At 39.3% G+C, this 26672-nt stretch overlaps 1 protein-coding gene across 2 annotated transcripts in view; it reads left to right on the plus strand.

Annotated features, from left to right (window-relative positions):
* The window catches only part of COL27A1 (collagen type XXVII alpha 1 chain), a 290091-nt gene that overhangs the window by 192674 nt on the left and 70745 nt on the right, over window positions 1-26672 (plus strand). For both annotated transcript variants that reach the window (XM_063432553.1, XM_063432552.1), the window contains exons 29-37: window positions 6687-6740; window positions 13478-13522; window positions 13923-13967; window positions 14045-14098; window positions 15408-15461; window positions 17423-17476; window positions 21473-21526; window positions 22778-22831; window positions 22974-23081. In XM_063432553.1, coding sequence (XP_063288623.1) covers window positions 6687-6740; window positions 13478-13522; window positions 13923-13967; window positions 14045-14098; window positions 15408-15461; window positions 17423-17476; window positions 21473-21526; window positions 22778-22831; window positions 22974-23081 — 522 coding nt within the window. The remainder of the gene's footprint in view (window positions 1-6686; window positions 6741-13477; window positions 13523-13922; window positions 13968-14044; window positions 14099-15407; window positions 15462-17422; window positions 17477-21472; window positions 21527-22777; window positions 22832-22973; window positions 23082-26672) is intronic.

Consider the following 26672-nt stretch of genomic DNA (forward strand, 5'->3'; position numbering starts at 1 on the left):
GCTATGCCTGAGTAGCTTCCAGTTCGGGGGTTAGCCCGCGTACGGGTGCCATTAATTTAAGCGAATGTAACTCCGACAGTAAACATATACATGTGTGATGTCTAGTAAATTAAGTGAGGCTACGACTAGGCAATAAGGGCTGGTGTCTGCCCGAGTGTGATGGCCCTGAGAGGTATGTGTGTCACCTACTCTGTGACGTGATTAGGTATGTTACTGTTGCGTTAAGGGACAAGTAAAGTGATTAGTAAACTGTGGTATTATAAGCCACCATCGTTGGGGTTAAAGTGTAGAAAACGTCCGGGGCTATGACAATACCCGCAGGTGCACAGCCAGTTTGACGATCTGGCACCCGGCCCAGTTCAAGTGGTAACAGCAACGTATGGGTCGGGTGTGAGCCCTTGTGGTACGAACGGGACAGTTCTTGTCGGGTCCCAGCCGTGCTGCGGGGATGCCGGGCTCTTTTTGCCTGTTTGATTGAGGGAGTCCATAGGTAGGCCCAGTGAGTGTAGGAGCGGTGCTGCATCGCATATGTCCCGTATCTGATGTGAGACCGATCCCTGCTGGATGGTGAGAGTGTGGGACGGTCTCCAGCGGTATCTAAGGCCTTGTTGGTGGAGAAGTGTGGTTAGTGGTTGAAGGGAACGTCTCCACGCCAGGGTGCCATTGGAGAGGTCGGCATAGAAGCTCAGCGGACAGTTTTCGAATTGTAGGGGTGTCCTGCCCTGCAGGGCATCCAGTACTGCTGTTTTGTCCATTCTGTTTCGGAATGCAACTATGACGTTGCGGGTGGCCCCGGTAGGTGCCTTTGGTGATTTGGGGACCCTGAAGAGGTCGGGGTGTATGTGGTCTGCTTGTGCTGGTGGAAGGATCATTGAGAGCAGACGTTTAACGACCTTTGGTAGCTCTGCTTCGGAGATATCCTCCGGAAGTCCCCTGACCTTCAGGTTGTCACGCCGTCTGGCGTCTTCATGCTCGGCCATGCGGTGTTCATGTGAGCGTTGTAGCTGTAGCTCTTGCACGGTACGTTTAAGTTCCCCTATGTGCCGGGTATTTGTTTCCATTCGGCCCTCCATTGTATTTAGGCGGGTTGTCACCCCTTTTAGATCACCTCTCAGTGCAGTGATGTCTTTATGGATGTCGTTATGGTGGTCCGCGAGTATTTGCTTGAGGACCGACACTGTCACTGGTGTGGAGTCTGGATCGACGTTGGTCGGTTGTGAGGGCCTTCCTGCCCTGGGAGCCGGTAAGTAATCCTCTGATGTGGTGCTTATGGTACTCAGCGACAACTAGGAAGCATTGATTGGCGGAGGTACCCAGTCGGGGAGCCAGGCAGTCCGTCACACAGCTCTTTCATCGTATGTGGTCTTTGCATAATTTTCAAAGATGCCCAATGGTGATATCACCACTGGGTGTCCAGTGGCCCGAGGGGGCAGGGGAAGGTGAATATACTTACCTAAACCTGTAACTGGGACACACTTGCATAATTTTAGCACAATCTTCCGTCAGCTCTTGATCCTTCAGCTACCAGGAGTCAATGTCAGCACTATACTCTCGGGCCTGCGCAAGAGTACAACACTGAGGTCTATGGAGTATCCCGTGAGGTCCTCCATAGAAAAAGTCACTTTCTCCTCTGCCTCTATTTGTGACAACTATGGGCTTGACAAGTTTTGACTCCTACTTTTTTTATCAAGTAGAGGGAAAATACTGAGACAAATTAGTCCCTACTTTGTCTTAGTATATCTTTTGCCTGGGTTAGAATTTCAGTGAAATTCCAACACAGTCAATGTAAATATTTCATGAAGATTTTATCTTTACAAAATACTCATTTAGAGGGAGGGGGGTTAATAGAGCCATTTAAGCATGGTTTAATATTTAATATTGCATGCACTGTATTAAATATTCCATATTGTATTACTCTAAACATTGTTGGGTTTGGTTAGAATTGGTCCACTTATAAATAAACTTTGGTCTTTTGTGTCACTGTTCTATAATTAATGATCACCTGATCTATTTTTTTCTGGTATACTCAGGTATTTGTTACACACTGTTTTTATTGTAGCCATTTTCAAACATTTCTTTTGAAAGCCCTTCTCTTGTGTCCAAGTATTGGATTATCAAAGCACTTTCAATTGAGACCTAAATAAATATGTAAATTATGTTAACTTCCTGTCAAAAACTGTTGACTTCCTGTGGGAGAGTCCATGTTGAGCAAAAACTTACTTTTTCTCCGTTCTCACAGAAATTGTATACATTATTTTTATACTTGAATGATATTTTATGTCATCTTTTATTCGTTTCACTTCTCCTCCCATTTAAGAAAAAAATAAACTAATTTTATGTTAGAAGAATTTTGTTCACTTGGCAGTGTGGAGTCTTGTGTGAGAATGAGGTAGCAAGTTTCTTATATTTTCCTACTTAGGATAGAGAGTTTGGCTTCTAACACCTCTTTAACCATCAGCTGAAGTGGAAGGGTCTGCAAGAAAACTCTAGTGACCTCAAAATATAACCGTGATATGCACATAAGTGTAAATCCTCCAGACTTGTATACACCAGAGACTCATATTTTCCATGAAGCACTGACAGCATTGATGGTCTAAATGGTACAGGAATAAAAGATCCTGTATTTGGAAAAGTTTGTGTAACCCCTACACTACCAGTACTTTGCTTTATCATTGCAATAAATGATCCCTCTTGGATTACTTTAATTTAAAGGTAACATTTTCTGCAATTTTCAATTTCAGTTATTGTAGAAGTTGACATAAATGTTCAGATACCAGGATGCTCTCCACAATGATTGAATAGGTTCATATCATCTCTGTAGACCTCTTTTGATGGATGTCTTACTAGCAGGGCATGGCTCGAACGATGTGCCCATCTTGCACGTCAGATGCTGTATTGAATGTTTATGTGAGCATTTGTAGGAGAACCTTAGATGAACTGTTGGACCTTTCCTTCTACTTATAGTCATTTGGTATAACTGAAAACAAGAAATGGGTGTGATTTCACTATAAGAAACTACTGGCTATTTTTATTGTTTTCATTGTATTTCATTTGCCGTGAGCGTAAACAGAACTGTAAGACCACTCTTTGCTATTTTGGTAAATTATAACTTATATATTATAGTTCAATCCATAATATTTCACACCTGTGTGCTGTGAGATCATATATCATGTGAGTAACTAGTTAAGAGACCCTTACAATTATCAATTAGATAGGATGGATTGTAGGTCTTTTCATTTGGCCCATAATCTCCATAATTCTCTTCTTACAACGGACTTCTATTTTTTACATGCTTCTGACTATGTGATCTTCAAGGACTAAATTGCCAAAATATTCTGTTATGTATGACCATACTGAGGAAGTGTTTACTTACTCCCAATCTTTAGCTTGGGGGACACAGGGACTCTTGTGACTCTTGCATTGAAGAGTACTTACTGACTTCACAGACCTACTCCAACTTGACTTCCCGAGTGACTTCAAGAGTCCAACGGATCAGTAGCTCAACAACAAATTTAAACAAATTCTCAACTGTCGTTGATCTACAGCATCAATGTGCATTTGCTAATGAAGAATTGTTGGTGTGTTTTTTGATTCACTGCCTTAATTTATCCATTATGTTAGAAAGCTGTGAATCATCAACTATAGTTCTATTTTTTGCGATTCCCTGGATGTCCTGCGGGCATTTAGTGTCTGTTTGGCTGACTAAAACGTGTAGAGCTGAAGTCCTCTAAGACTGTCTGATCCTAACAGAACATGTGATGATAATATGGCTTGTGTTTCTACATGTTCAGAATGGGGTATGTTGAATGTTGCAGGTGTTTAGAGCTGGTAGTAAAAAAAAAAAAAAACTGACGAAATGGGGGCATTTAAAGTTATACAACTATAACGTTTTAATCTTTGTTATTCAACAGTATAAATATAACAGGCTGATCAGAAAAACAGTTGATCCGTATTTAGGTCGGAAGTAAACATTTTCAGAGCTAGCCAGCTAATGGTGAATTTCAACTACCATAATTTTAAACCAATTTCGGACTACCTGCAGTGTGTAGGGGAGGCCGCAGCTCAATTACAGCGGAGGATCAATAGATTTTAAACTCATTTATAGCTCTTTAAATCTGAAGAGGTCCTTGACCTCATTAAATAAAATCCTCTCTACTTCAAAAGACACAACCCAATAAAAGTATACAACTCTCATATGTATGTTTGTATTGCGTGAAGTAGACAAAGAAGAGTGAAGGTGAAATAAGGACGCTTTCAACTATGCAAACTATGCTTTCAAATATAGTTAGGATTCAGTGATGCTTAAGCGGTAAGATTTTTTTTTTTCTACTTAAAGGGTTACTCAAACAAAAATAGTTGGAGTAACTTTTCACAGACCCGTTTTTTGTTTTTTTAAAGTTTACATATCTAAAAGATTAAAGTTACATGCGTTCTCACACCGAGGCCAAGTTCTCTCTGCAGCCTGATGCTTCTCATGTGATATCATCTTCCTCCTTTCCCCACTGTATCGGAGGGATGTCAGGGAGGAAGGGCAGAAGGTGGATCCAAAGATGCCATTGTATATCTGTTTGCATACATAGCATAGCTTAGTTAGCTAGTTTTTTTAACTTTTTGTTAACACAGAATTCACATTAGATGATTTCAGGAAATCCATTGCATTCCCATAGGAAAGCATTGGGAGACTATTGCGCATGCGCAGCAGACCGCTGTGCTGTGCCAATCAGTATCTCCTCGTAGAGATGCATTGAGTCAATGCACCTCTATAGGGAACATTCAGCACCTTGATGCCCCAGGAAGCATCTCTGGTGGCCACTAGAGGTGTTCCTAGGCTGTATTGTAAACACTAACCTTTCTCTGAACAGGCTGTACTCACCAGAACATCTACATTAAGATGTAGTGGTTATGGTGACTATAGTGTCCCTTTAATACACCACTACTTACTGTTCAGAGGGGTTTTCTTCTTCTAATGCCTCAGTAAGTTTGAATTTATAGAAAACTCAAGCTGACATTAGTTTATTTTCGTCTTCTTATTGACAACAAGTTAAATTCTTCCTAGATTCTGATTGGCAAATCAGAATGCAGCGCCAATTTGAAATCACATAGTTGTATTTTATATGTGTTTATATGTAGATTTGTATCTCTATTCTCTAATGTTCTCTGTACTGTTTAAAATACTTCTCTATAGGATAAGAAACCATAAAAGACAGGTCCCATAACCTTCCTATACGTAACTGAACTCCAATACGGTACTGGATTAATCAAAATTAAATTTTTTATAAGACAGTACAGGCCCTCTATGAAATCATTCCTCCCCAAAGTCATTTAGTTCGGCCTTTTCTCTGTAAGAGAAATGCCATCGACATATTCCACTGAACGTCTGTAACTTATTACGCCAGCTTTCCCTCAGGCAGCGAAGAGTTTTACTTCTCCAATTATGTAATTAATTATCTTTTTGTCCTTTATGTATAAACTGTTCTCTGCTTCAGAATGAATAAGTCTTTTCAGCTTATCAATGAAAGTGGTAAGCAATTCTGACAAGTTAGGCAGCCCCCCCCCAGTTTCAATGAAAACACAGGATGCTTTGCATAAACCTCTACATTAATTTGAAAAATACGTGACTGATGCCTCCAAAGATGGTATTCTTCGCATATTTCCGATGTAAACCGATGTTCCCACTCGTATATTGTCATCGGTACTTGGAAACTGTCAGATATATTTTTCTCCTGTCTCAGTGAATGGGCAGACTTTTAGGATTCAACATTCCTGGAACTGAAGTCTTATTTATTTTGATACTCTCAATGTGGTATTTAAAAAAAATAAAAATTTCACTAGTATGTTGTAAATGAAACACTTGTTTGAATACAAAAGGCTTAAGGGGGGTGACCTTGTGTCCTTCATGAGGTCCAGTATTAGAACTAGATTGTGTTATTGTAGTTGGTTAACTGCTACTTAGAATCCTTGAGATGTGCTGTTGGGGTTAATATTTTTTTTAAGAACCTACGTAGCCTGGTAGGTATACCATGGTATCTTGGTACCTGAAGTGTTGAACTACTTTAGGGTTGGCTAAACGGTAGGTCTTTGGCTACAAGTCCTTTGATGTTTCAGACCAGGTGCAATTCTGCTTTACCTGGGGAATCTACCTTTTGGCCACTAATGAATTAGCTTCTTGATCTAGTTGGACATTTTCCAGCATCTCGTCTGTTTAAGGTTTGTATTGTTCAAAACAATGTAAGCATTTGTCAATTTTTTATTTATATATTTACTTAATTTTAAGGTCAATGACCTCATTGCTGTTCACCTGAATTAAAGAATTTAGTCGTTCTCTCAGCTCAATGTAGCTTCCAGTAATCATAGACCGTGCTCAGTACATCTCCTCGCATGGTTCTCTTAAGAGATCGGAGCTTGAGTTAGCTGTGTTAGTGGGAAAGCTAGGATCAGGGGGGCGGCCTCAGGATGGGAGAAAAAGGACACAGCTGTTTGTTTTCCTGAAACTTTTTTTTTTTTGCTACTCTGAACATGCTGAGGGGAGAGGAGTAGGAGGAGGGTTAATCTGCTGATTTCAACAAGGAGAATAGCAGGACAAGGGGGCTTTTGACTTGGGCCATTTAGAAAACTGCTTTAAGCAGCACAAGGGAGACACCTGCTGTTCATTTCTCATCCTACTTCTACACTCTCCTCTTTTTCAGGGTGCCAGAGGCCCTGATGGACCAGCGGGAGGGCCTGGCCTACCAGGTACCGAGGTAAGTGCCCATGCAGGTGCCAACTCTTCTAATTTCTTTGCTGCTGTACGAGGGGTGGAACATCACAAGCACAGTTTGTTTTTTATCTCTTTACTTAACCCTTTCCGCTCCCAACTTTGCCTGCCCCTCGTCAGTGTAGGGTTAAGCCACTAGACACATCCTTTTAACCCCCAGACGCCAATTTATATAAGCTCTGGTCTATTTTAGATTCCATTTACAAATCAGTCCATCCAGTGCAGGAATAAATGTAGCTTCCATAGCTAATATTCCACTTCTCAGCACCTTTTCCCCCTTAGAACAAGGACCTGTTCAGAGGGCTCCAGATAACTGCCAGGAGGAATAAGGAAGAGGGGGGGTGGAATACATTTCCATTTAGTAGGCCAACCATGCAGCTCAATAACGCACTACGACAAAGACTCCTCTGACCACTGAAAGATGCCTGGAGTGTTTTGTTTGTTGATGTTTTGTGCATGTGTTTTTGTTTCTTTTTTTTTTCACTTAAAAAAAAATGGTACTGTGGTGTAGAAGTGAAAATTTGAAAGATGGCCTTTTGATGAGAACTAATTCAATACGTTTCTGCCTTTTCTTTCTTATCTTACAGTAAATCAATCCCATACCATACAACTTCTAGACATTTACTTCACTTAAATAACTTATTTTGAGGATTTGTTTGAGTGTTCTCACCTGTATCTGAGGGATTCTTGAAATTTGATCAGAATAAATAAAAAATGACGGTCGGTTCTTACTAAACAGAGAGTTGAGAGGTCACTCTCAGAGTAGAAAAAAACTAATACTTTTTCCAATCCAGCATAAATCTTGCAAATCCCTTGTCAACTGACCTTGACTCACAGTTTAGTGAATACACCCTTCTGTGTAGTAACAAATAGTAACTCTTTAACTTTTTGGATGATATTCAAATCCAGGGCTTTCCTGTACCCAGCTTTTGTTGTGTTGCATGCTTTTCCCCAGAATTCCCTCCCAGCTGCCGTAATGTGAATTATGGGACATGTAGTCAAAACAACATCTTAAGGCCCAAGGTTGGCCACCCCTGTGCTAGAATGTATCCAGATGCTATGTTTTATCATAATTTATTTACAAAGTTCTAACATGTTCCTGTGCTGTGCATGACAAAAGTAATTTGTGAGAGGAGACCATTAGAAGCATTGGGGTAAAATCAGAGTTTGCAGATTGCTTAAAATAGCTTATAGTCAAAGGAAAGATTAAAATCTACAAAGTTTACATCCATGTTAAACAATTTTGTATGTATGCGTTACGCTTTGTGCGAACATCCAGTAATCTAAGAATTAACAGAAAGACTGTGTGTTAATTCTTCAAATCTGTTCCGTAGCACAAATGCACTGCTGGCACAATGGTTAAGGTTACATTAGAGCATTTGCTTGCTTTCATTTTTAGACGTATAAAGAAGCAAGCCAATTTTTGAAATGTTTAGAAATGCAATTTAGCACGTTTGTGGTGGTAAATGGCCTTGTAAATGCACTCCGAACAATGGCTGACATGTGGCCTGCCAACTGCTGTGGACTAAATTTATTTTTAAATCTACACATTTCTCTAACTCACTAGTGGACTGATAAGTTCCTCAATGTAATGCATAGCTACCACAAGGAGTCCATCTCAGGAGTGAGTCACCAGAAACAAAGTCGGTCCCTAATTAACACAGAAAACGGAGTTCCAATCAAACTCCCCGGGCATGAACAGTACATTTGGTTGAGACTCTGTGTGATTAATAAATTAAGAGCACTTCGGGAGCCAAGTCTAAAAGTGGAGCAATTACTATGACAACCAATGCCAAAAACATTGACCAACCTAGAACATTTCATATGTTCTTCATGGTTGATCAAGGTTTTTAACTTTGTCCTAGAATTGCTCTCTGTGCATAAACATCAATATGTCAAGTTACACTTAAATTGCCCAAAAATCTAGATCCCTTTCTTTTTATATAAAACTACTTGTCCAGTGAATGGATCCTACCTCCATCCCCTGACTTCGGAGCTAGGAAAGCTATTGCACAGACGCTTGGCTAGTTGAATCAAAGCTGCAGAGACTATAAGCTGATACTTAATCATTAATGTATTGTTAATAACAGGTGAAACAGGACAGGTTAATCATTTGCTTTATGTTAAGCATCCATGTATAATTAGTGCATGCCAACCATTGCATAATTTGGAAGCTCACAGGAGGAGCAGATGCAATGTGGGCCCAATGTTCTTCTGCACCATGTGCAATACTATATTTACTTGCTAGTCAAATGATAGGAGTAGAAGTAAAAGGTGGTCCTTGTGGCCTGCTTTGCCTCCATAACCCCTCTCCAATAGTCTAGCAGTTATCCAGCAGTTGATTCAAGCTCATTAACAGTTCTTTGATGATCACCTGCAGCAGAATACATGTTTTTGCCACAAATATGAAGTTAAATTCTATAACGACAATAGCCACTGAAATCTACATGCACATTTTTGTTCATTATAAATGTGCTAAGCACATAGCAATTTCCATCAAAAAGCTTTGCCTAGGAAAATCGTTATTTGACCTTGAAACACCATTTGCCTTTGCCTCTTTCTTAGGCAAATGGCTTTGAAATATGTGAGGGAATAAAAAGTGTGCAAAATGATTTGCCTGAACACTAGTTTGGCAAAAGGCTTTTGCCAAGTTAAATGGTGTTTTAAAGCTAAAACTATTTGCCTAGGCATGAAATGACCATTTGCCCTACCACATAAACATATCCATCTTTGTACAGGCCAAACCAGGACATAAGTCTAGACATAGTTCACTAAACGGTGTGTTCACATGAATAAATTATTATATACAACCACCGACCTGGCCTACCTAGTTTGTGGTATTTGTAAGATTAAAGGACCACTATAGGCACCCAGACCACTTCAGCTTAATGAAGTGGTCTGGGTGCCTGGTCCACCTAGGTTTAACCCTTTCTGCTGTAAACATAGCAGTTTCAGAGAAACTGCTATGTTTACATTAAGGTTAATCCAGCCTCTAGTGGCTGTCTCATTGACAGCCGCTAGCGGCGCTTCCTCGCTTCTCACTGTGATTTTCACAGTGAGAAGACGCCAGCGTCCATAGGAAAGTTAAAATACAAATGGTGAGAGCACTCTGATAGAATAAAAAGTACAATAATAATATTACCCAAACTTGATCACAATCTGGAGATAAAACACAGATGGAAAGAAAAAACACATAGGGTAATAACGTCACAGTAAAAACTTAAGAACTGTAATACTGGGTCTCACTCACATAAAAAGAGCCACTTAGTTAGCTGGCTCAGACTGCATGCCTTGAATCAAACTCTTATCGAACTTTCTTTGGGTCCTTTCTGTAGTTATATTCCATGTACCACCAAGGAACGAAGGTTCAAGGGGTAACAATAAACTTTATTTTCCAAACAAATGGAGATAATTAAAGTCCCTTTACATTCAAAGTCCAAAGAGCACCTGACGCGTTTCGGCGGTCTGCCTTCGTCGGAGGTGATGTTTGTGATCCATGGCATGCTGACTTTTGAGAATTGAGAATGCTTTCCTATGGACTGGCTGAATGCACATGCGGCTCTTGCCGTGCATGCGCATTCAGCCGGTGACGTCCAAAGGAGGAGGAGAGTCTCCAGCACCGAGGGAGCCCGGCGCTGGAGAAAGGTAAGCCCGGCGGGAGTGGGACAAGTATGTTTTCCTGGCACTATAGTGGTCCTTTAACACAGTAGAGAAGAGAAGCCCTTGTATCTTGGTATTGGACCCATAAGAGGAGTAGAGATAGGATTGTTGATTTGATGCTCACTAATTAGCAACTGCAATTGTCCAATTCTGTCATGTAAACTATACAACTCCAACTTCTTCCGTAAACATGAAGTACGTAGTTTGCCTGGTAAGGGAAGTTGGACGTTAAGTTGTTCAGCAAGTTGGAGAGCAACAATTAAAGTGACACTCTACCGCCCAAATAAAAAAATAAAAAAAAACACTGTTTAGTACACATATCCAAATGAAAAAATGCAAGATTTAATTATGCATTTTTTTCATTGGGTGTAAATAAAAAAAACAGATTGCAAAAGCTGAAGATCTCTTGTCTGCAGCTTTTGCAAACCCTCCCCTTCTAAACCATCCCAGACTTTCTCTTGCTGTCCAATCACAGACTTCCCCATTGCCCCTTGCTCTGGGCAATTGCCTGCTCCTTGAGTTTACCTGCACTGAGCTAACCAAACCAAACCGTGATGGAGATATCCTCCCCTTACAATTTAAACAGACCTTTTGAGATCTGTAACCTCTAAAGCATAGTAGAATGGTTATGTTACTTGGAGCCCATGAGTATAGAGAACTTGCCGACCCCTAATTCCATCCCTTCAGCTGAGATGTCATACTAAGGTTCCTCTTCCTTTTTATCTGTCCAAATAATTGCATTCTAAATGAGGTTGTGCGCAAGTATTGGACAGATAATAAGAAACTAAAATCAAAATAATAATTTACTTTTAGGTCTGTGGTCAGTTTCCAAGGCATCTAGGCGAATTTAAGACCAACTCAAAATGTAATTTAGAAATAGACCAAATTATCTTATTTCAACAGTCAAATTTCAAAACACCAAAATAGATTTTAAAAAAGTGTAGCGCTTATAAGAAGGCCTTTATTACCTTTTAAAGTACAAATAAAAATCCAAGTACTTCAAGTCATATAAAACTCTGGATGCCTAAAGATATTAAAACAACATAGTGCAGATCAGAAAAGAAAAAACATTATTATAAAAAATACTATATACAGAACACTCACAAACCGGGAGCTATAAGACCTAGCTCCGGTGTGGATAGCGTCCGGGTCCATTAAGGAGACCCACCCCTATAGGAGGTAAATGTCCAATCCTAGGGGAAGTATATAAAACCGAAAATAGAGTAGCACAGTATAGGATAATATGTAAGTGATGGTGTCAAACAGGTACTTACAAACATAGAGCCCCTATGGCTCTGCAGAAGCATGTTGTGCAGTTAGGGACTGCACTCCCCCTTGGTAAAATAACAACTCTTAGTACCGAGAACCAGGATAATAAAATAACAAGATTTATTGGTATACTATACCAATAAACACACTTTGAAACAAACTAGTTTAAATATGCATTATTATGAACTTTATTATTATGAAGAGCTCCTAGAAAAGAATAGGCTTTAGGATAGAAAATACAACACAGTGATTTTGGGGCCTTCTAAAAAGAGCCACTTTGGAGGTATGAATGTAAAATATGCACCACCACTCAGTGTGTTAAATGGTTTGTAGTGACAAACCAGTTCTGTAAGGGCACGAATATGTTAATATCAAGCCATACATATAATTTTTTTAATTGTCAGGGAGATTTACTGTGGTATCCTAAAAAGATTTAGGAATTTAGTGTTATATTGATGTTATTTCCCTGCCAAGAAATTCTAATTTTTATCCTTTTATGAGCGTGAATTAACAGATGGGGTTAAAAAGAATGATGCATTGGAGCCCCCCCCTAATTTAACGGTAACAATCTCCAGACTCTGTATCAGTGGTGCCTGGTAGATCTTTGATTGGAATTCCCTGTACACATTGAAATATCTGTACATCCATGCTATTAGCAGAAGCCACCGACCCTTTAAACTGTTACCAAGTATTAGGGTAAGTTTTAAATCAAAATGACATGAAATGTGTTTAGCATTAAAATGTGAGCCAATGTGTCTCATGATCGTTGAATGAATGAGACATTATGAGGTTGCATTGACCTATGACCCCCTGGCTCCTGTATGCATGGTTCGACAAACCTATCAGAATGCTCCATATGGGAATGCCCTGTACAAGTGCAACCTGCTGTGGGGGGGACAATGTCCTGAGCGAAGAGTTGTGACTGGCTGATTTCTAAAACACACAATGGGCCGAACGATTGCATTTCCCATGTGCAGTAGTAAAGCCTACATTCCGTGGGATGTTACAGTGTTGCATTAAGCGTGACTATATCGGTCCTCTGAGCCATGCTGCGGGAGGAGGGGTTGTGTGTATACAGGGAGGGGGATCATCTCTAGGCTTCCTGTTCCCACAGAGGTGTTGTTCTTTGTCATTGACTTGCTAAGCCACCCGCAGACTGTCTGTGTGATGCTTTGACGCCTTGAGGCAGACTGGCAAAGGCCAGGGAAGTTTTGTCTTTCTCCTGTCATGACATGCACCATATAAGCTGTGACAGACACTGCTACCAAAAAGACCTCCGTGAATGCATACATTTCATGTTATTAGGGAGATTACGTACATTACCATTGGTCAAAGTCAAGCATCGCCAACATGTACCTCTCCGGCTGTGGTTGAACTCTAAATCTCATGATCCTTAGCCAGAATATGGACTATTGTAATTACAGTTTTGCATCAGATTAAAATAATCCTGTTGGTGGTTCTGCTGTGTTTGGTCTGCAGCACGTACCACTGTCGGCTTGTTAGTGCCAGCATTGTGGATGTTGGGAGTTGCAGTACACCTGGAGCCTTGTGAGTCTGGTCTGTGTAGATAGCACAAGATAAACTAAATGGTATCCCTTGTAAAGAGCAGTAGTATTTTACTTAGTGTAGACCAAACTAATAATGAATATAAATCACTGGCATTTAAATCCATAAAAGAGATGCCATAGTATTTCATGCTAATTCATTTTACAAGGGTCATGACAATGGAGGCCATAGTTTGCTGTTTAGTGTGTTATTTGACCTCCTGCTGAGTTGTTGTGTCTCTTTTTGCAGGGTCCTCTTGGAATACAAGGCAAGCAAGGTCTAATTGGACAACCGGTATGTAAAGAAAAAATAAATAAATTGTTGTCTTGAATTTAGCTTCCATACCACCTGTTTGTCTGCAAGTATATCCCAGCGTTGTAGCGCTTATGACACATACTAGTTTGTAAACAGATTTGGAGCAAAGCTAAAATGTGGAGCAGTTAGTAGGATGCTATCTTTGGTTTCCATGGAGATTACTGTACATTTTTCTTATCACGCCAGATGGGATCCTTATATATGGCTCATAGCTTATTTTGACATCTATTGTACTCCCTGGGCTCCTAGAGGAGGCATTGAAATGCGAGTCTTTGATGGAATGTGTATATGTTTTAGAGCAGAGGAATCTGGTAATCCTAATTCTATTCTATATTGTCATGAAAAATGTACTACAGAAGTTGTTTGATTCTATTTTCAGGGTAAAATGGGAGAGAGAGGATTAGTTGGGCCACAGGGATTTCCGGTAAGTTCCATTAACCCTTCGAGCATTTTGTTTTGAGTAATGGATGATGGGCACTATTGATCGTTCAAATCTTACAGGGAATACCGGGGTCTTCTGGTCCGCCTGGGGAAAAGGGAATTCCAGGAAGTCCGGTACGTACCCGCAATGAAAACCTTTACTGTTCATGTTCTAAGCAATGTAAATCCTGTTCTGTGCATTTATTCTAAACTTTAATTATCCTAAATTGGCACTGCTAATTTTCTATTCAAGCCAATGTGCCTAGTAGGATGATCGTATCCTTACAATGTTGGTGCTCCCCAGTGATGGCAACATTTGTGATGACTGGTTAAAACCTTTATTGCAATCGTAAAAATAACTGAGCTATTACTAGTATACCAAGAGTTGAAGCAATGTCACTTGCAATCTGGTCTCCTATGCGTTCCTAGAGATTAAACTTGAACTTGTTTATTTGAAGGCAATTTTCTAGACATTATACCAAGGCGATTGAGAACAAGAGTTTATAACTTTGCGCCCAAGAAGGAACTTGTAGTCTGTTGCCCAAGGTGGAGCTCAAAAAAGGACTATCTTCAGTTCACATGCCAGGTCTAGAACACAATTTTAGTGTTATGTTGCACTTCTCATCCCCTATATGAGAACAGCTTTTTGGATTGTGTAGCATATAACAGGTAGGCGCTGGGTTGAAAATAAATGTAGGCCTTTGGCAATGCTGCGTACATTAAGGTTCTAGAGGACAACTTATATAATACAATAACACAAATTCATAGAATCGAGAGAAATGTAATGTTATTTCTTGTCCATAATCCTCTACGAGCTAAATATAGTCTGTGAACTATGAGAACTGCAATCCAATAATATTTAATGGGCACATGTTGCCCCATTTTGGTCTAAATACAATGCATTAATCCTTGACTGATGATCTCTTGTGTGGTTGGGAACATTTCCCATCAATGTGACTGTCTAGATAATACTTGGTGCATCTGTTGTGTATGTCAAGGCCTTAAAAGAAATCTGGATCACTTTGTAGGACTCTAACTAGAAACTGTCTGAAAAGCTAAGTGTAAATGTGATATTTAGAAAAAAAAAAAACCCTTGCATAATAACATTATATAAAACCTCTAACAGCCTTCAGATGAAAATGACTATCTAGAAAATCGCTGGAACATTCCCTGGGAATATGTCTATTGTACATTCCATTTTCATTTGAATAACTGGAAAACTCCAATCACAAGTATCCCTACCTCTTATTGTCTATCCATAATTACGTTCCAAAATGCACATGCTATAGTGTTGTACTTTGATCTTAAAGTAACAGCATTTAAAACGTTAATTCTGCCAATGCATAGAAAAACCTTGTTTGAAACATCTGGCCAAAGAATTATCTCTCTAATTCTGTACCTTCAATATTACATACCGATCAATATTTATCTGTTTCCTTTCCAGGGCCCTCCTGGACCACAGGGACCTGTTGGGCCATTAGGTGAAATTGGACACAAGGTAGTGTATCATAATGTTGATATTTGATATATCCAAATATAAGGAAAGTACTGCTTCTTAAAACTGAGTGCCAATGTTATTGTACATGGAATTTTGTTGGTTAAAACAAGCAAAATCCAGTCTTTGGTCCTCAACTGCCTACAGTGAATTGTTAACTGGTAGTATCCATGGCTTCACCAGTGCACTGGAAACCTGTCTGACACTGGGAAGAGTCTAATCACTCATTTCTTTTAGTATAGATACTAAAGAATGGATAACTCCTTTAAATTAACATTTGGAGACGAGTCACTCATGCTAACACCAAGTGTTTATCGGCTATTAGTAAGAAGCGATTCAACCGATTTCAGTCTTATCTAGCTTACCAATGCAAGACTTTTTAATTCTAGAGGCTACTTAGGCTATCGGAACGTTTAAAAAATGATATATTAACAGTGTTTGAAAGACATTGTACAATTTTAAATAATTACGGTAGTTTACGTTTTTTACAAGGTCCTAAACATACCACGTGGAAATTACATTTAAGAATGGGAATTTTGGCTTCAGCATCATACTTTTGTATTTGAATCCGTATTATTATTCAGAATAAAAATAGATTACTCATTTTGGGCTAGTCTGTCTAATTCTGACTTTGAGATGAAAGTTTTTGATCATATTTAGAATTGTTCAGATACATATATTTAAAAAATCATTCTGGTCCTGGTTTAGATAGGGTCTTCTGGTAAAGTCTGCATTTGTGCATCTACAGATTTCTTGATGACCAGCAGGGTTATTCAGTAAAATGTGAATAGTTGGTAATTCACTATGAATTTAAAATATTACGCCAAAACAGCCCAACTGAGAACCTACCAGTTCAACTATTGCGGACTGCAATGTAAAACTCCCTCAATATCCATCCTCTCTGATATAGATGTGAACAGAACCACCAGTCCACGATTACTTTATTGTGTATAATGCCAGCACATTCTCGGCACTGTACACAAGGTAAATTATGCACACAGTGATGGTAAACGAGATGATGTTGATGAACCTGAAAACGCAATTGTAAAGTGAATAGTGTATAATCGGCCAAAATGTAAAAATATTCTAGAACTGGAAAAGAATATGGAGTGCAGGGGTGCACTGTACAGTATACAATATTTACAAATATTTGTAATAGAGAAGCAGTGAAGTTGGGAGGGTAAAAGGTTTGGCCATTACAGTAAGCAGTTTTATAATACATGGTGAAACATGGTTTACATTAATAGGAGGAGGAGAACTTAAATAGCTGATTGGCTTCCCTGACAAAGTGAATTGTTAGTGATTTCTTACCAGACTGGTCACTAGAGGGACATCTAACTGAGACGAGGGAGGGTGTTCCATAACAAAGGCAGGGGGAATTATAGCTTCTCCATATGATTTTTTTTTTTCAAGTGAGGAACTAACAAAACATTAATAAGAACATTATAAATGCACCATTAAAAGCTTATGTGCTATACCTAAATATAAAAAATTGGTAGCTACTGCTTCCTGGTAGCTATATGTGGAAACTACCAAGCTTCTTAGCGGATTTGTTCTGGAATCTCTGGGTTTGGCAGCTTGTTGCTGACGTTTCTGGCCCCCGCTCTTGTGCTTGCACTCTACCCTATAGAAAGATATAGGTAAAGTTACTGTGTGTTTAGAGCATTATACTCATAGAATGTAAAAAGTGAATATGGTTATATTCAAGGTTTCCTAGTATTGGGCTTTCAGCAAATCCACGTCACTAGTTCAATTGTGTAACATCTTAAAGGTCTGCCCATCTGTCCTTTAAGAATTGGAAAATATGGTGGTGATATTAGAAGCAAAGGTTCTTTGACGTTTATGGATGTGAATAGGTTACAAAATGGAACATTGTGAATAGAACTAAGTAGAGTGTGTTGTAATTGCCTGTTGTATAAGAAAACTGTTGTTTGCAATTCAATAATGAGTTGCTTTCTTTGCAGGGACCTCCAGGAGCAATCGGGGAGCCCGGACCACCAGGTGAAAATGGTATGAAGGTGAGTATCTTTGTGGCACCATTGTGATGTGATGAAGGAAGCATACATGGGCTAAGGAAGGAAAAATAGGAGTCAAGACGATCCTGTTTCTCCTGAGCTTAAAAGTTTGACTTCTACTAAGTTCCCACATGGGGAAACCCATAAAACTAATGAGTACTGTGGTATATTTGCTCATTTAAACCCCCCAATTCCTCTAAATTGATACCAAGGGCACCACAGGCATCTTAATAGTTAGGACATATGGACCCATTTATGAATCTGAAGGCCATTTCAATGTATCTTTGATTTCTTGGGATTCACCCAAATACATGTTTTAACATTTTAATGTTGTCCTGTTTATTTTGGAGGACTATTTTAGTGTAGCTCTCAGCTTTGTGTTCAATGATCAAATTCTTTTCATTGTGTCTTTGTGTTTATATATCTCCGCTTCCCTCCTCATCTCTTCGCCACCCTCCAAACCCTTTGCATTGTTTTTGGCAAGCCCTCCAATGCTTATCACAGGAGCTACTTGTTCCTCTTGTGTGACAGAGCTGTAATTTAAGCCTTCTTTCCCCCTTCTGTCCCTTTCTCTGGGAACAGAACCCTATTGATCTCTGTGGCGTTCAGAAATGTGAAGCTCACAGTAGCCGACTGCTCTCCGTGCCAGCCAGCGTGAGTTTCTTATCTCAGCTGGACAGAGGAGATTGGGATGTTTAGCACACGCTACTTGCATCTCTGTCTCTGCTGAACCTCCACATGAGATTCTTTGTTGGGATCATGAGGTTGCTGTGTTACAAACAGCTGCCTGTCCTGAGTTGGTTCTCAGTCTTAAACAGAAGTAGTTTGTTTTTGTACAAAGGGTCAAAGCTCTGCAGGAGTATGCCAATTTTTTTAAAATATATTTAGAGTCGAAAAATTGGAAGAAAGTTCACATGTTCTTTTTGGAAAATTAATTTGTAAGTCTAGTTTACATTTGATATTTGTTTTAAGAACTTTAATAATGTGCACTTGGACTCTCTTAGGACCCATTATATTATTCTATTTCTCTCTTATTAAATTCCTCTAGGTGTATAGATGGTCTCTCTGGACAAGTCATTGTTAAAGTTGAATGTCATTGCCCATTGAGTGATTATGTTAAGGGTAGCCAGTGATAGACCCCCACATTCATTTCCTCTGGCTTTCTAGCCTTTACGAATGGAGGGTTCTACTTTTTGGCCACATCTGAGATTAGCTGCACTGGGTTGGAGATAGACTTACCAGATCCATATAGGAGGAAAGAAGAAGTTAGGGAAATCTGTTTACGTTAATAGTTGATCATTTGTAAAATTAGTGTTTGTAAGTTCAAATGCAATTGAAAATTGCATTAAACCACAAGCTCCTCTTTAAAGGTAATTTTTTTTTAACAATATTTTTGTACTTACTGATCCACAGTATCCAATATCATCTCAAATGCTTACCACTTCAGTTGGCTATAGTTAAATCATGAGTTAGTAATCTGTTTCAGTTTACTGGGGGGCAGTTAAGTGTTCTGTTTGTGCTAAATTCATGGGATTCCACAGTTGATTAATTTACTAATTTTAGTGCCTGTTCCAATCACTGAGTCATACTTTCTAAACCATCTTTGGTGAGCTCATACATTCAATCTTCCAATGTGCAAAATATGAGTTACATTTATTTGAGCTAAGGTAGTAGTTTTCTAATCAATGTACATTGTGCTTAGTTCTAGTAAAATGGCAAATACTCCATGGCATATTTGCACTGTATATCCGCACAGATCGCAATCTATCACACACATAGATTTCAATGCTGGAAAAATACAACTGTGTAAAACCTTATGTGTCTTCCCATCTCAATTCTTCTCTTTCTGGCAAATGTACAGATACTGATGGATCAGCAACATTCCTGACATTTGCTAGTATGCCTTATTAATTAACGCCAGCTAACTGCTACCCACCTTACTGTTTCCATCAGCCTCGAGAACACAATTACAAATACAAGTGCTAATTGTTCTAGGTTTATATAGCTACAAATTTCACCCTCCTACTCACCTTCCCCTTGTTTGCTAGCCACTGGTTCTTCCCTCTCTCTCGCTGTCTCTCTCTCTTGGTTCTTCATTCTTTTGCTTTTGTCCTCTAGAAACTGGTTATGCTGAGCCCTCTGTCCTATGTTTTTTATGATTTTGTCGTATTCCAATATTTACCTATCTCTAGGGCCCCACACCACTGATGAACACAAAACTCCATACGCATCACTCTTTATAATGTACATAGAAACACCACCACCATGGGTTGGGTTTCTCAAGGTCATGTGCAAGGTCATCTCACATGAGAAACTTCTGCTCTCCATGCAATTACTTATGTGCGTGTCTATGGGAAAGGACAGAGCAGGACAATATCTTGTGTACAGGTTGTACCTTAATAAAATATTCACTATTTTCAATAGTGCAAATAAATCCTTTTCACTTGCTTTAAGGCTTGTTTAATGCATCTTACGTGATATTCATCATTTCTTATTCTTGTAGTTGTTTATTAGTTACTAGTATTAGTCATTGTATTATATCATTACAAAGCGCAATGGTATTTACTTATCAACCTCGGAAAGAAAGACTGAGTAGATTCTGTCCTGGCACTTAACGGGTTCCATAGTTACTGCCTTAACCAGCTGGGCAGTTGGTAATTGCTAATAAAAATTCTTCAAATGTATTAAAAAAGCCAACACCGTATAAAAAGATTTATTCTGCTTTGCTCCAGTGATTAATGTAATAAATGGTCTACGTTAAAGGATTTGGACGCGTCTTCTGAATTCTCTTAATTTAGAAGCTATGAATATAATTAAAAAAAAAAAATCAAAAGCTGCTCGTTGCTGGTTTTGTCTCGGTTTATAGTAAGATAAAGAATTTACTGGCATAAAGCACAGTAACTTTTATTCCAATTTCCAAGACTGCATATCAAGTTCTGCGCAATTTGTGTATCTTTATTGCAGTTGAAAGCGGAACAGTTTCTTCCAAAAGTACATCAAGGTCATATGCTGTTTCGAGCTCTTACTGTGACACCATGCGTTCTGTACACACTCTGCTCTATATTGGAATTATTGGGAACACTAAATAGCATATCTAAAAAAAACAAAAAATATAAAAAAAATTAAGCTATTGAAATGCTCTCTTACGTCAATGACTGCAACGACTTATAGGAAGAGCATTTCGGAGGTCCTTTTCAAAGCTGATGCACTCAAAAATGCCTCTCCATTTACTGCTTAACTATTGTGTTGGGCACAAACGGACTACCCACTGTGCTAGGCACACACAGTCCCCTAATCTGTGACTGACACCTGTAAATAAGTTGACACACCCTCTGCGTCGAGATCTAGCTATACGGAATATTTGGATGTGTGATCAAGGAGAAGGCATTTCCAATACATTTTTAACTGATACAGACACCTTACCAATCAAATTGAAAGCCACCTTTTGGGGAGTGCACACTGAGTATGGTGCATTGCATGTAATAAGTTACATCCTAAAATGACAGGCTTGCTTCATTTACCAGAACACACAGTACATGTATTGCATTGTCTCGATGGGGAGACATTCCATATAGTCAGATCGCGACGCAGAAGGTTTGAAGTTATTTGCAAGTGTCAGTCACAGATTAGTGGACTGCATTTGCCTTACACAATGCGCAGTCCATTTGTGCCTAACACAATGGATAGACACTTACAGGGTTATTTACTATGTTAGAATTGTGGATAATTAAAAGTGAGTTTTAAATATTGGACCAAAATCAGTGAACTGGAAGCATAGCTAACTTGGAGATTTTTCCAATTCAGATATTTCGGACTTAAATTTGAAATTCCATATAAATCTTCCAGCAAAATTTACTTTTGTTAAAAAAAACAAAAAACCCTGTTAGGATCTGCGCAATACGGACTAGGTCATATACCCTTTGAACAGACTGTTGCTTCCTCCAGTGACACAGGAATGCATAGGAGGCCACAACCTAATCTGTGATTTATTTCCTTTAGGGAGACCTTGGTCCATTGGGCATACCAGGAGAGCAAGGTCTGATCGGCCAGAGAGTAAGTACTCCTCATATATTTAATAGACTTGTTGCAGGACATCTATTCTAACCTTCAAGGAGCTCCGAACCTAAAGATGACTTTTACTCTGTGGTTTTCACTCATTAACTCCCATTTGTTCTTTTGCCAAATTTACATTGTAGATTATGGGAATGCTCCCCCTGAGAAAGTTGCAGGGTTTTAGCTAGGGCCTAAATGAGCCTTAGTGATGAAGGGACTAGTTGTTGGGCAAGACTTGGGTGGGAAACGCACAGCTCACTCCTAAAACTAAATGTCACATAAATTTAAACGTCTTCATCTTTTGCAGAATCAGATGCATCCCAAGGCACCTTTAAGTGGGTTCATATAGTGCCATGGGAAATCTGTTTGTGTTTCTACTGAAGCCTGATTTTTTTCAGCATCCCTGAGGACAATAGTGCCCTCACTATAAGTCTCATTGTGCCCATATGTCCAGAATCGCAACTATAGCTGAAGGACAATACATTCTGATAGTTCTTTGATAGTGTTTTGTAAAGCCTTGAAATAGGCTCATTAAAGGATTACTATAGGGTCAGGAGCACAAACATGTATTCCTGACCCTATAGTGTAAACACCACCATCTAGCTCCCCTGGGCCCCTCATGCCTCCATAAATATAGTAAAAATCTTACTGTATTCAAGCCTGAAGCTGTAAATCTGCATGCTGTTAGAGTCAGAAAAACAAGCAGTCTGCTGACATGTGGTAGCCTGATCCAATCACAGTGCTTCCCCATAGGATTGGCTGAGACTGACAAAGAGGCAGATCAGGGGCAGAGGCAGCATGATTCAAACACAGCCCTGGTCAATCAGCATCTCCTCATAGAGATGAATTGAATCAATGGATCTCTATGAGGAAAGTTCAGTGTCTGCATGCAGAGCTGTCCTGTGCTCTGCTGACAGCAGATCTGAGTGGATGGAGGCATATTATGCCTCCATCAACTCCGAAGTCCCTCTGGTTCACTCTGAGTGACTGCAACTGGAGGTGTTCCTAGCTTTCAATGTAAACACTGTATTTTCTCAGAAAATACAGTGTTTACATGAGAAAGGCTGCAGGGAGCTATAGTTCTCACCTGAACAACATCATTAAGCTGAAGCTGTTCAGGTGACTATAGTGTCCCTTTAATGTTTTTAAAATGTTTTCCCTGTGTTTCAATAAAGCTCGGATGTGTTTACCGATTTACCCTTAGTATTGTGTCCACTGCCTGTGATTCCCAACAGCCTTTCTTTTTTGTAGGGAGAAACCGGACTGGAAGGAGACAGCGGGCTACAAGGTCCTGATGGGTTGAAGGTAAGTGACAAAGTCGAGTAACCTGCTGTTTTTATTGATTAGTGGTAGACCAGTGTTGCTGTTATATAAAAATTAACTAAACCTTATTCACAGCAATGTTGTAAATGATTTAAGATCTACACGTATTGTTGTCTCCTTACAGGGGGAAAAGGGAGAACCAGGTCCTGATGGAGAGAAGGGAGAGAAAGGAGTGGCAGGGCTTATCGGAAAAGACGGACCCCCAGGTTTATCTGGAATCCCAGGTGTCAGAGTGAGTGGACTACCTGTCATTGCCCTGAAATTGGTTTTTCTAACTTATTTAGGCTTTATAGCAATGGAGGGTTCTATTTTAAATGTCACCAGGAAATTGTCGCCTTATTGGTCATCTGAAACAGACATTATGAGAACTGACGAGAAATAATTTTTTAAGGCCAAACTCGTCAAGTTGGAAAACTATGGAAACTAAATACTTTTGCCCTGCATTGCAGTTCCCAATTTAGTACTTAAACCACCTGTCTATTTCTGAAATAGATTTAGTAAAGTCAACAGGAAGAGGTTTTCCTATTATTTTTGCAATTGCCTTTATCATGCACTTTATATTGTGTGTTAATTATAATATAAAATAAACGGAACACATGAAATGCATGAATAAAAAAATAAAGTATTAAGCCCCCACAAAACAACAATGTTTAGTAAGTATACCCCCAATGAAAACATGTATGCATTTTTTAACCGGGTAAATCTAAAAACAGCTTGCAAAACCTACAGATCTCTAACCTGAAGCTTTTGCACACCCTCCCCTTCTAACCCCCTCCCATACGTTCTGTGGCTGTCCAATCACAGACTTCCCAATGCAACTCAATGAGCAATTGCCTTCCTTTGTAGCTCCAGTACACTAGCTACCAGGAAGTAACAGGAATAGTTGTCTGTTTGACCGCAAGGGGGGTGTAACCAGGTTGTCCTTTTCAATTGAAAGCTGCACCTCTTGTAGAATGACAAACACACTTCAGCGAGCTTGCGTGCTTTAGAGCTCTGGAGTGTTACTTTATAGGTATGTTTCCAGCTTGGCTATTGTGGCCTCAACGTTTGAATTCCCTGGTCCTTTTTCTATTCATTTCTTTAGTTTAGTTTTCGAAAAATAACCCCCAGGTTCTTGTCTTTGAGAAAGGCGATAAAACATAGCAACACCAATAAAACCTCCTTTATTGGAAAAACATTGTTGATGCATATAAATGAACTTGAAATATAAGCAATTTAGTTTGCACATGTTTTCTGACAAATGGCTAAACAAAAACGAACTGTCAAACATTTGTCACAGAAATTCGGGATTCCTTTGAGGGACAAACCTCTTCAGCTTGCCTTGTGTTACAGTTACACTGTAGGACTGTGTCTCCAAGTCTTGTTAAAATTATGCTAAATGATCTTATGCTATGAAAATTTTTTTTACAGGAGCTCAACTAGCCAAAGCTATTTCTGCTGTAGAGCTTTTCCACAATATATTAATCAGAAGATAAAACTAGAAGCCAGTTCTAATGCGATAACTCAGTGGATAGGACTCCAAGTGCACTGACTTACAGTCACAGGTTTTGATTCCTGGATTGTTGTAATGAGTACTGTAACGGATCGCCTGGCACCCCGACTGGGTACCTCCGTTAAAGGATGCTCCTAGCGTTGGAGTCCTCCGGAAACGCTAGGAGCATCCGTTAACGGAGGTACCCAGTCGGGGTGCCAGGCGATCCGTTACAAGTACTATTAACATTTGGTAATAATAATATCTAGACCTCAGGACATACTTGGAAACTAGTGATACAAGTTAATCCGGTAATCATTTTAATAACTAATGTTATTGTAGTAATATAATGGGTTTAGATTACCTGCACCATTCACTTCCTTAAAATTTGCGATTAACGAATGATTTAAAGGTACACGAACAATACATTTTTTAATAGGGGAGGAATAAAAAGTTTAAACATATCCATGAAACTTACCTGTAATCCAACCTTAGGAAAGTTTTGCCTAATGCAATGCATTTCATAGGGGATAACTTGTAAAGCGCTATATGTAGCAGCACTAATTAAGAACTATTAGATAAATAGCAATTAATAAAGTATTGTTATTTCGGGAAATGTTAACATTTTTATTTCTCAGAAACTACAATGTTTTACATTGTCCGAGTCAAGGGACAGCATCATTCTTTGGCCCAAAACCACTAAAGTACGCTTTTTTTAAAAGTAGAATTTAATAATGTCTCTCTGCCGTTGTGTACAGCCAATCTCCATTCAATTAACGGTAACTCTTAACTGAGTAAGGTTTATCTCGCCAGTCAACCAGCTAGTTATACCTGCGTTCACAAACGCAAATGTGTCGCTTCATAGAAGCCCCAACACACGAATCTTAAGCCTCCATGTTAGCATATATTTATTTTAGTTTTATGGAAAATGTATTTATTTTAATAGCTATATATGAATGTAGTATGCAGAGAAAATCACACTAACAATAAATTGGCATAACGTTTCTATATATTAATTGAACCTGTCTCGATGTGCTATTTTATATAAAGTCCACTAATACTGGAGCACTACTGAGCAGGACAGAGCCTAACTGCTGGCTTAGTATAATAAGAATTATAGTTCATAAATATTTGCCAAGGCAAGCCTCCGCTGCTCCAGGTCTTGTAACTGGGATAAGACCCAGTGTAGAGTGTAAATAGCAGCCAAGTCTATGTGTACTGAAAGGCAGTCTGATCCCCGTACTTCGGTTTTTCACTTTGCCATCAGCCAGGGTCCTCCTAGTACCACGGTAGAGATACTGTGCCTGGCAGTCAGCATAGAGAGTGCATCGAGAGAGAAACCGAAAGTGTTTCTGTTCTGTTCCTCCTCTGATACACTGGGTGCCGTGGCTGTGCCCGGACCGAGCTGGATTGTGATGTTAGTTGCTAAATCAAGTTATATGTTTTATTAAGCGTTTTATTCAGTGATGTCATTTCCAGAGAGGTTAAAGCTGTTCATTTGGAAATTGTTTTGTTCACCTACTGTCCTGTGGTAGGCAGGAGTTAGTTTGTTGTTTTTTTTTCTTCTGTTTTTTTGATGCAGAACTGTCCACCTTCCATGTATATGATTCTCTTACTAATGTCAGGTCCCAGATTACATGCAAAACTGCTCGGGGCGCGCATGGTGTATATGTACAGATTACATCAGTCGTAAAAATTGTAAAGTGTTGGCACCACCTACAGGACATTTCTTATTGTTTACTGTCACTTTAAGTATTGATTGGTAGGAGAAATCTTTGTTGTTGTTGTTTTAAAAAAAAAAAAAAAAAATGTTTTAGTAATTAGAAGAAATGATTCAACTACAGCAGTTATTTGAAAGCCAAGGAAGCCACGTGGGTTAGGACTCCAATTCCCATCAAGCCCAGCCTGCAGAGGATTGGTCCGAATGAATGCACATTTAATCCTAGATAACAGCTGGGGAGAGCCCATATTGTCCATGCTTGGCCTAAGTAGCGGGCTTTTTGTTTTTATTGCTTTAAGCAAGTAGCAACTAATGCTGCCAAAGGTATGTTGCAGGATATTCAGTATCTGCCAGCAAAGGATTATGGATTCAAGAGGTGAAGAATTCTATTGTGTTAAAGCATCTATTGAGCAGACAGGATGATGGATACTCTGGATGCAAGGTGCGTCCTCCCATTTTAAAAAGCCTCTTGGACTCCATCCTCCTTGTATAATGAGGGATTACAAAATGCAGTCTCGGGTTTCTCACACACTCTACGATGACTTTCCTGGAACTGATACCCAATCTCTTATTTGTCCCAAGACCAAGAAATCACTCTGTAACGCTGTTGGAACCAAACTCTGGCCTCCCAG

The sequence above is a fragment of the Pelobates fuscus genome, chromosome 9 (genome assembly GCF_036172605.1).
Source record: "Pelobates fuscus isolate aPelFus1 chromosome 9, aPelFus1.pri, whole genome shotgun sequence".
Taxonomy (NCBI): domain Eukaryota; kingdom Metazoa; phylum Chordata; class Amphibia; order Anura; family Pelobatidae; genus Pelobates; species Pelobates fuscus.